Below are 10841 nucleotides of genomic sequence, written 5' to 3'. Positions count from 1 at the left end.
TGGGAGGGGCAGCAAAGTCGTTTTGGCGACGAAAAAAAACCCACTCAGTGTGTCCTCAAACACTGACCCCTCCGTGACCCCGGGATGCAGCTGAGCCCCCCCGAGATTTGGGGGTGCCCTTGGACCCCTTATTATCAGCCCAGGGTGACATCCTGGGGGTGGGAACGGGCTTGGTGCCACCGGGCTGGTGACACCGGCCACATGCCAGCGCACGGGGCGGAGGCCTGGGCCGGGCGCCAGGGGTGGCTTTATCAATTAACAGGTGGAGGTAAACAGCGCGGTAATTACAGCCAGGGAGGATGATGCTAAACTGGGAAGGTGTTACCGACACCGCTGAGGACAGGGATTAGCCCAAAAGGAGCCGGGGGGGGGGGTAGATCTTGGGGGGGCAGACAGGGTGGTCACCCCCACCAGTTGTCCCATTTTGTGCCGGGGATGGCGAGGAGGAGCCAGGATGGGGGAAGAGGGGAGGTTGCGAGGGAAAGGGATGGATTTTGGGGTGCCGGTGGGTGTCAGAGCAAACCCCCGAGGGGAGGCAGCCAGGAGGGTCCCCCACATCCCCGGGCAGGGGTGAGCAGGGCGAGGAGGAAGAGGAAGGCGGAGACCAGGAAGGTTTTGCTGGTGGTTCCCGCTGCCAGCTGGGCCAGGCTGCTGCTCCTGGCCCTGTCCCCACTGTGATGCCCCTCACTGTCACCTCGCGGCGCAGGGGATGGGACAAGAGCTGGGATGAGCCTGGATCTGTCATCCTGGTGGCCACAGGACTCAGGGGGCATCTTCCATGGAGGCTCTGCTGTTTGTCCCCCTGCCCCGGGCTGGAGTCTGGCTCCTTCCTCCAGAGCACCCATCCAGGGATGGGGATGGATCCATGCGGGCTGGGAGATGAGGGTCAGGCGATCCAGAACCATCCAGGCCTTCGGTGGATGATCAGAAGAGCAGAAGCTGAGCCGGAGGTGAGAAGGATCCCGCCAACATCTGTATTCCAGCTGCAAACTTCTGCCCGTGGGTCCTCGTCGCTCCCGACCCCAGGGACGGGGTCTCCGCTCTTGGTGCTCCTCCTGAGCAGCAAATCCCATGCCGTGGAGAGCTCTTGGATCCAACCACATCCTGCAAAGCCCCGGAGACCCTCAGCGGGGAGGAGCGAGGCGTTGGTGCCTCCTCAGGACCCCGGCGCTCCCGTCGAGGAGGGAAAGGCAGCAAGTTCCGTGGAGCTGGTACGTGACTGGAAGCCCTTCCCTCCTCCCCAGAACACAGATAGCCCAGAACGGGCATGGAAAGTGCCGTGTTTCCGTAGCAACCAACATTTTTCGTGCAAGGTGCTGCACGCACTCCCCGCGCTCTGCCACCCAAGGGTGCTCCTCACCTTCCTGCTCCAAGCCAGGGAGGTCCTGCCCAGCGGGATGCTCGGGCCTGGCTGGCAGAGAAGGTCCCCAGGGCCTGGTGGGCTCCTTCCCTCCTCCTCCTCCTCACCCGCAGAAGGAGCCCAAAACGTTGGTGCAACCTTGGGTGTCTCCTCGCTGGGGCAGTTCCTCTGCTGTGACCATTCCCAGGATCTCCAGTGTTTTCCAGCACGAGCCACCAGTGGAGACGGGCACCTCCAGCACCTCCAGCACCACCACAGCACCCTCAGGTGATGCTGGGGGTCGTGCTGGCTCTCCCCGTGTGTGGCAGCTCCAGTTTCTGCCCACCTGAGCCACACATGGGGACACCGATGGCTCCCAAACCATCCCGCAGCCCCTGGTGGCTGCAGGACCTCCAGAGCACACAGGGAAGGACAATCCTAGCTCTTCCCAATCCAGCCTGGCGCGGCCACCAAACACACAACCACCTTGAGACACCGGGGCCCACCCAGCTCAGTGCCCGTGGGCTCCAAATCCAACTGCTCAACACCACGAGGTGCCGTCCCTGGCTGGGCCAGCTGTGCCCCGAGTCACCATCAGCCCCTGATTAGCCTTAAATCCAAACCTTTCCAAGCAAGGGAGCTCAACAAACCCCCCTGGAATGGGCAGATCTGCCCTGGAATGGCCGGAGCAGCAGCTTCTCCAGGCCCAGCTGCAGATTTGAATCACAAAGCAGGAAATCTGCCAACGCTGCCAACAAATTCCAACCCTGGGAACACCAGGAAAGACCACGGTGCCAACGCCAGCCACCAGCACTGCCGGCAAGGCCTTGGGAAAGAAAGAGGACACTTGTGGGATACTCAACCAGTCACCCCTGCACGCACCAAGGGACCCCCAGACCCGTGGTCTGGGATCCTCCAGCACAACCCCAGCTCCGGGAACCTCAGGCCTCCATATCCCCATCCCTGGGGAAGCATCCAACCACCACACGCCACCGCTCCAAACATCCAAAGCGCCTCCAAAAAACTCCTTCTTCCCACTCGTTCCTCGTGCCCGTGCCAGCGCCAGCGCTCAAACCCGGCGGGTTATTTTTATCCCGAGCGATCCAGGCTTGGGAAAAAAAAAAAAAATAAGATCAAATCCCCTTCAGGCGCTGCCCCCGGGGCGATTTGGCGGGCGAAGGGCGCGGGGGCATTACCGGCTGAAGCGACACGATCCTCTTTGGTGGCCCAAAGTTATCCCAGCGGCCGCGGAAGCCGCCGTGGCAAAATGGTGACGGGGTCAAGGCGGCGGCACGAGCGGGGGAAAAAACGGGATGGGAGGTCAAGGGCAAGGCAAGGACGTGGCGGATTTTTTGGGGAGAGGGTGGGTGGCCCCCGTCCCAGTTGGGTGCCCCTCATCCCAGTTGGGTGCCCCCCATTCCTGGTTGGGTTCCCCCCTATCCTGGGGAAGAAGGGACGCGAGGACGGAGCCGGTCGCCTTCGGGGTCACCCCGCTGGGTCTTGCCGTGCCGTCCCTGTGGATAGAACTGAGGGGAGAGGGAGGGGGGACTGAGGAAAAAAAAAGTGGGTTATTTAAAAAAAAAAAAAAAAAGAAATCGTATGAAAAAATAATATTTAAGGAAATACAGCACTTAGGAAAAAAAAAAATTCTGTACAGACAGGTTTTCAAAGTCGCCCATAAAGAGACACAGCACCCGCTTCCCTGCACAGTTCAACCCTTTTTACACTCCCCTTACACATTAAAACCATTTTTGTTTTTACTTTCCAGACCAATATAGATCATTTTTAAGCAAATAAAGATATTTACTACAGATTTTGATTGTCAGCAAACACAATATATTTACTGCATTAGCATTTGCTCACAGTGCAAATGGTACAACAATACATCAGTTCAATATTTCTGATTTTTTCCCTTAAAAATGCTGTATGCATTAACTATCATATTTGCATTACAACATGACAAATGAGCAAATGAAATGTGTGTGAAAATTATCACCTTTTCACAATATCAAGCATAATTTTTTTTTAACCTTAGTATAAGGTACTATAAATCCAAGAAATAAAAACATCCACAAAATATATTACATCTGGTATGATTTTTTTTTCTCTAAGTACTCAACTTTATACAAAAGTCTTTCAAAAAATATCATTCCCTTAGGTTTGTGTGGTTAAACCTGATTGTGGTTTGTTTTTTTTGTTGTTTTTTTTTTTTTTTCCTTTCAGTTCACATAAATTAGACTGCATTCTTCCTCTTCTCTTTATTTTTTGTATGTTTTTAATGTGTTTTTTGTGGTTTTTTTTTTTCACATGCAGACATCAAACCTGGATAGCACGACCTTTTGGCAACAAAGATTTTTTTTTCTTTTTAACTCATTATTATTTTTGCTTAGTTTAGCTTAAATGTCTGAGCACAGTTTTATTAAAACAAAAGAAGAAAAAAATCAGAGCAGTCATGCAATGACATGCACATACCAGAAGGAGAAAGAAAAAAAAAATAATAAAATAATAAAATAGAGGACTAATTGATTTTTCTCCTCCATAGTTGGGTGGTTGTTTTAAAGTGACCAAATAAAATAAAATAAAAATATCTCACATTATAAAAAGTATTCAGCAAAATACTGGGGTGCTTTTTTTTTTTTCCCTGTATTTCTGTAAAGAATTTCCCTTCTGCTGAAAACAAACAAACAAAAAAAAAATAAAAAGGAAAAGAAAACAAACAAACAAAAAAAGGAAACAAACCCAAAAGCTGCTGCCGGGACATCGCTCCCCGCCGCCCCCCGGAGTTGGGGAGACCCGCAGAGCCGCCCCCCGCCCCACCAGCCCGGCTTGGGGGGCTGAGCCCTCTTACCTCCAACACGGGGAGCCGGTGCTTGGGGACACGGGGGGGACACGGGGCCGGGGGTGGGGGGCAGCGGGGGCTCCAGGCCCTGCGAGGAGAGGAGCCAGATCAGCTCCTTCCATTCATCCATCCATCCATCCGTCCATCCATCCGTCCATCCATCCATCCATCCATCCGTCCGTCCGTCCATCCATCCATCCCCTCACGGATCCTGGAGCGCCCAGCCCCGGGAGACCGGGCAGGACGGGACCGGGCGTGGGGGGACCCGATCCTGGAGCACCCAGCCCCGGCAAGGCGGGCGGGTCGGACCGAGCCCTGGGATCCGGGTCAGCCGGGATTATTCCCGGGATCCGCCGCCCGGGCAGCCCGGAGGTGAGCGGGATGGAGCCGGGAGGTGCCGCGTGAGGGCCGTGGGGTGCGGGAGAGTCGGAGCCGGGAGAGCCGGGATGGGGCAATCCAGCCGGGGATCCGGGCGGTGCGAGTAATCCAGGCGCGGCAGCAGGGATCCGGGAACAGGGTGCGGGCAGCAGGGATCCCGGAGAGCCGGGCAAGGAGGGTGCGGACAGCCCGGCCCCGGGCGGTGCGGGTGTGGGCAGCCGGGATCCGCGGGTTGCAGGAGCAGGCAGCCGGGATCCAGGCAGTGCGGGCGGCCCGGCCCCGGGCAGTGCAGGTGGAAGCAGCCGGGATGTGAAAGGTGCGGGAGCAGGCAGCCGGGATCCAGGTGGTGCGGGCAATCCCAGCGCGGGCAGCGCGAGTCCGGGCAAATCCGGGTGCGGGGCAGTGCGGGTCCCGTCGATCCAAGTGCAGGCAGGATCCAGGTGCGGGCAGCCTGGACCCGGTCAATCCGGGTGCGGGCAGAGCGGACCCGTGGCAGCACAACCCCGGTATCCTGAACACCGTGGGGTTCCCCCCGGAGCGGTGCCGAGGCCAAGGGGAGGAGAAGGGGTGACACCGCGCCGCCCCCCACAATCCCTCAAGCGCACGTGGTGACGGCGGGGGCGAGGGCCACGGGGGGCGAGGTGGTGGCGGTGGCGGCGGGGGGCGCGGCGGGGGGCTGCCCGCCCGAGCCCTTCTCGGCCTTCTTCTCCTTCTGCTTGAGGTGGATCTTGGCGTGCCGCTTGCGCTCGTCGGAGCGGGCGAACTTGCGGCCGCAGAACTCGCAGGCGAAGGGCTTCTCGCCGGTGTGGGTGCGGATGTGGGTGGTGAGGTGGTCGCTGCGGCTGAAGCTCCGCATGCAGATGCGGCACTGGAAGGGCTTGTGGCCCGTGTGGATGCGGAGGTGGCGGGTGAGCTCGTCGGAGCGGGAGAAGCGACGGTCGCAGCCCTCGGCCGGGCAGGCGTGGGGCCGCTCGTGGAGCGGCGTCTTGCTGGGCCGGTTGGGATACTTGCGGGGTCGGATGGGCTTGAGGGTGAGGGGTGGCTGCGGCAGCCCCCCGAAACCCGGGTGGATCTGCTTGTCCTTGAAGGCCTTGATGGTCTCCAGCGGGGTTATGGGGGGCGGGTTGACGCGGATGGGGTCCAAGCTCTGGAAGGGTTTGTGCTCCGTGATGGTGCCCATGTCGTTGGGGTGGTGGTAGAGGTTATAGTCTGGGATCATGGGGAAGAGGTTGCTGTCCAAGGCGGGCTTGGCCGCCTGGTAATCCTGGGGGGAGTAGGTGAGGCCAGGGTTGCTCTGGGGGTCGTGGAAGGAGACGGGCTCTGGGTAGAGGTCACTGCAGGAGGAGTAGGGCGGCAGCGCGGGGTACATCTGGTCCACCTCGCCCTGCGGCGGCCCCATGCTGCCCGCCGAGCTCTGCGTGCTGGTGAGCGCGCCCGAGGACGGCGGCACCCCCAGGATGCCGGCGCTCATCAGGCTGATGATGTTGTCCTGGCACCAGTTGGAGGGCGAGTCGAAAGCGAATTTCCCCAGGTAGGTGACAGTCTTGTTGCCCGGGGCGGGTTGAAAAGTGCCCGAGTAGGAGGACAATTCCTGACCGGCCTTTTCGTTCGCTAAGCCAATGTCCATAACATTATCTGCAAAGTGCGAGAGAAGCGGGGCAGGGTGAGCCGGGAGGGCCCGGGGGGGAGCACCGGGGATGCACCGGGGGATGCTCCGGGGAGCGGGGATGCACCGGTTCCCCCTCGCTCCCGCTCCCCCCCCTTCCCCTCGCTGCTTCCACCCCGCGTATGCGGCGCTGCCTGCCGGGGGTCCCGACGATGCGGGGCCGCCCGCGCCGCCCCCGCGAGGAGCTGCCCGGGGTGGGTGGATGGGTGGGTGGGGGAGACACCCCACCGCCGCGCCGCCGGGGGTAGGAGGTACCTGCGGCTACAGGTAGGCTTCCTCCCCGTCCAGCCCCGGCAGCGCTGGGCACTCCGCGGAGCCGGGGCTGCGGCCGCCGACGCCGTTACCAACTCGCCGCCTTCCCTGCGCCGAGCCCCGGCGAGGAGAAACACGGGGATGGGGATGGGGGGGGGGGGGCGGTTTAGCCTGGCGGGGCTCCGCGTGGGAGCGGGAACACGCGGGGAGCACCCGCCCCCGCCGCCCTCGGCGCTCACCTGTGCCCCCCCAGATCCTCCCTCTCTCCTGTCCCCCCACCCCGTTTTCCCCCAACCCCGCGCTCCGGGAAAGTCGGCGCCGCGTCCCGGGGAGCCCACGCTGCCGCCGCCGCCGCTGCTGCGGGGTGTTGGGGGGGGGGGGGGCGGCTGCCACGGCCACGCGCGTCCGCGGCGCCTCCGCACCCGCGCGGATCCCGGCGCGGGCGGGCGGCCCCTGCGCGACACGGGGGTGCCCGGCCTTCCCCGTCGGCCTCTCGGCCCTCCGGCTTTTCCACCCGGGGGTTCTCCTCCCCACACGGAGCCCCGGCCGCCGTCCCCGTACCTGCGGCGGCGGCTCGGCGGCGGCAGCGCTCGGCGGAGCCCTGCAGCGATCGCGCGGAGACACGGCGAGGAAAGGGGTGGGTGGGTGCGGGGGGGGGACGCTCCCCAGCCCCAGCTCTTCCCTTCCCTCCGAGGCTCCATGACACTCTACCCACAGCATCCTCCTCCTCGCCCCACCGGCTCCCCCCCCCTCCTCGCTCCTGCCTTTTCCCCATTTTCCTTCCCCCCCCCCCCCCCCCCGCCGCCTTTACCTGCAGCCATCTGGTTGTAGTGAGCCACCGAGTCGCTGGTGCTGGAGAAGATATTCAAAGAGTTGGGGATCTCCTCTGGGTACAGATTGTCAGGCAATTGGTTCATCAAAGTGTTCATGGTCCCCGGCAGCTTCTCCAGTAGTTTGCCTGTCATAGCACTGGAGGAAAAGGCTGGTTCAACGTGGCTCCGAGCTCAGCTCCCGAGGAAACAACATCCGAGTGGCAAATCCGTGCGAGGGAAATCATGCAAGAAGAAAAGTTGGGGCGGGGGCGGCGGGGGGGAGGAGGAGGAGGAGGCGGTGGGGGGGGGGGGGGCTGGGGGTGGCCGCGGAGGAGGGGGCGCGGGGGGGGCGCGGTCCTCCGTGGGTCCCTTGGTGGTGTTTCCTCGAGGGGGAGGGGGCGATCTGGCTGGCAGATGTGGTTGTAGAAGCTGGGGGGGGGGTGGTGGGGGGGGAGGATTTAACCCCTCCTCTCTCTCTCTCTCTGTCTCTGTCTCTCTCGCCGGCTCCCGGCCCCGGCCCCGCTCCCCCCGCGCTCGGGGACTCCGCGGGGCCTTTATGCGGGAGCGCTCCGTGACGTAGCTGCCCATATATGGACAGACAAAGCAGAGCCGAGGCCGAGACGTCACAATGGAAGCTCCGCACAATGGAACGTTGGAGAGAGCAGGAAGCGGGGCCGGCGAGCGCGGGGACGGGGGACAGGCGGCCGGGAGAGGGGGACCGGGGACCCTGTACCGGGCAAGGGGGACCGGGCACCGGATACCGGCCTAGGGGGACCGGGAACGGGGCATCCTGCTTCGGGCAAAGGGGACAGGGCACAGGACGCCGGGCAAAGGAGACCGGTGACCGGGCATGCTGCACCGGGGAAGGGGTAGCCAGTACCGGGCGTCCTGCACCGGGCAGTGGGGACCGGGACTGGACATCCCGCACCGGATAAGGGGTACCGGGCTTCCTGCACCAAGCACCGGGTACCGGGCACTCTGCACCGGAAAAGGGGTACCGGGCATCCTTCCCCGAGCACTGGGCACCCTGCACGGGGCAGTGGGCACCAGGAACCCTGCGCAGGGCACAGGGCACAGGGCACCGGGCATCCTGCGGTTGTCACCGAGTACAGGGTACCGGGCACGCATCAGGCATTCTGCACCGGGCATTGGGCACAAGGCGCCGGACACCGGGCACAGTGCACCGGACCGGGGGTCTCCCCGTCTGCGCTGCATCCCCCGCGCCGAGCGGTGCCGTGCCCCTGCGGAGGGCAGGCGGCGGCGGCTCCAGCCCTTCCAGCCCGGATCGTTCCCCCCGGGAAGCAGCGGGGGCGCGGGGACAGTCCGCCCCCGCCGTGCCTGACCCTGCGGCCGCCCCCGGGGCTGCTCAGAGCCAGGTTCTTACCGGGAGGATTTTTTTTTTTCCTCCAGCGGAGACCAGGAGCGGCCACAAAGCCCATCCCGCAGCCCGAGCTGGCAACAGGAACGGGATGGGAGCCGTGCTGGGAAAGCCACAGCGCCAGGCAGTGGAGTTTGGTGGGAAGGAGAGGGTCAGAGTGGAGGGGCTGCAGAAGCCTCCAGCCCCTCGGTGTGGTGGCAGTGGTGACAGAGGCTCTGCCCCGAGCCGCCCCCTCCCCATGTCCCGACTCCCGTGGAGCGAACAGCGCTTGGAATACTTTAAAAACAGGTAACACTTGTTGGTCGCCTGTGATTTTAACCTCACCTCCCCCCTTTAAAAGTTTGGCACTTCCAAGGCGTCAGTAATTAGGTGGTTTCGTGCTAAGTGTGCCAACTGATGCTATCTTTAAAACCCTCCGAGTTATATAGCAAATGTATGGAAAAATGCTGTGTTGCAATAGCTCCACTTACCCAATTCCTGCAGGGCCGGCTTTGCCATGGGAGTGAAATCCGGGCTACGGGAGGGCTGCGGCGGGAGGGGACCGGGCACGGGGGGCACGGACACACCGGGGGCTCTGGAGGCGCAGCGAGGCCCGGGCACCGTCGCTGCGCGGTGCCGGGAGCCGCTCGGGGCGGGGGGCGGGGTGGGCGGGGGGTGCTGCGGTGCGCAGGGCGGGGGGAGCCTTCCCGGGGGTGGGGGGGCAGAGAGCCCCGATTTGGGCTGTTTGTGACCGGGGGGGGAAGGGAGGAGCCAGTGCGTTCCGACAACTTCAGGGTCACCGTTCACTTCAGGGCCCCCCCACGTTCACTTCAGGGCCCACCCGTGCACTCCAGGGGCCGCTCATTCACTGCAGCCCCCCAGGCACTGCAACCCCAAACACTGCAGTGGTGCCCCTCTCCATCGACGGACCCCCTTTTTCATGAGAAGACCCCCCCCCCTACCCTGTGCAGAGCCCCCCACCCTTTGTAGACCCCCCCACACCTTGCCACAGGACCCCTCAACCTGTGCAGAACCCCCCGACCCGTGCAGAACCCCCCGCCTTTCTTAGATCCCCCCCATCCTGGCACAGACCTCCCCTCTCCCTTGCCCCCTCATCACCCCCCATCCTTCGCAGGGCACTCTCCTTGTTTCGCACCCCCTCTCTCCGTCTCTCACCCCCACCTTGCCCCCCTCCCGCCGCCCCCCCAAAAGCCGCAGCCCCCCCCCCCCCCTTTCTCCAGCGCATCCCCCGCCCGCCCCGCCCCTGTGGCCCGGCGCGGCCCGGGGGGAGCGCGGCGGCGGCGGCGGCGGCGGCGGCGGGGGAACGGGGAGGGGGGGGGCAGAGAGCGGGGGCGGCGGCGAGGCGGGCGGCCGAGGGGAAGCGCCATACAAGGCCTGGATCCGGCCCCGCCTCCGCTCCCTTCTTTGGCCGCCGGTTCCGGCGCCCCCGGCGCTGCCGAGGTGCGGGGCGGGGCGCGGGGCGCGGAGGGGGGGATCCACAGCCCGCGCTCCCCCCCCCCGCGGGTAACACCGCCGCCACCCCGCGGGGGGTGAGGAGGGGGGTCCCGATGACACCCCCCCCACCCCCCCGTGCCCCCCAGGCGTGCCCCCCCGTCCTTCCCCGTCGCCGCATTCCCCACGGTGGGAGTGCGCCGCGCAGCCCGCAGCGCCGGGGATGCTGCGGGGGCCCCCCGCTGCGTGTGCGGCTCCCACGGCCCACCGCGGGGCAGAGCTGGGACCCCCCCCGCCCCCCAAAATTAAACCGCCCCTCCCCAACCCTGAATTGTGTCCGGTAACAAAAATACCAGCCGGTTCCTCCCGATTTCTAGCCGAGGGGTTTGCTCAGCCCTGTCGGCACCCATGGGCGAGGGTCCCGTGGGGAATTCCTGCTCCGGAGGAAAACTGGAGAACTCCACGCGTGCCAGCGCCACGCTCGGCTCACACCGACCTGGGTGGGCGTCTGCCCCCCGAGAGTGACAGTGACACGGGCTCATCTGCCACCTCCCCCGACACGAGTGGCACCTGCTTCCCACTGGGAATGCAGCTGTTCCGTGCCCGATCGGGGCGGTTGGGGCTGTGGGTGCACCCCAAACCCTCGTGGAGGGTTTTAGGCTGGGTTTAAAGCTCCTGAGTCATGAGGACCTGCCCGCTAAACCCGGCTGGGTGAGAGCGGGACAGCTCAGGCACTGACAGCGGTT

The 10841-nt window shown here is 63.6% G+C and overlaps 1 protein-coding gene across 2 annotated transcripts; it reads right to left on the bottom strand.

The window, feature by feature from the left end:
- Positions 1-2934: 2934 nt before the first annotated feature.
- LOC136304280 (early growth response protein 3) lies at positions 2935-9218 on the bottom strand. Of its 2 annotated transcripts, XM_066207902.1 has the most exons (3): positions 9135-9218; positions 7286-7443; positions 2935-6191 (listed from the first exon to the last, which is right to left on the bottom strand). In XM_066207902.1, exons 2-3 carry the CDS (start codon positions 7437-7439, stop codon positions 5152-5154), a joined length of 1194 nt encoding a protein of 397 aa, XP_066063999.1. In that variant the 5' UTR covers positions 7440-7443; positions 9135-9218; the 3' UTR covers positions 2935-5151. The 2 variants fall into 2 exon arrangements, with proteins under 2 accessions (XP_066063999.1, XP_066064000.1); XM_066207903.1 differs by lacking the exons at positions 7286-7443; positions 9135-9218 and adding an exon at positions 6478-7195.
- Between the last annotated feature and the right edge of the window lie 1623 nt (positions 9219-10841).

Source organism: Chamaea fasciata, unplaced genomic scaffold, assembly GCF_029207755.1.
Source record: "Chamaea fasciata isolate MVZ Bird 193981 ecotype frontalis unplaced genomic scaffold, bChaFas1.0.hap1 SCAF_67, whole genome shotgun sequence".
NCBI lineage: Eukaryota > Metazoa > Chordata > Aves > Passeriformes > Sylviidae > Chamaea > Chamaea fasciata.
This window is presented reverse-complemented; position numbering and strand designations above follow the sequence as displayed.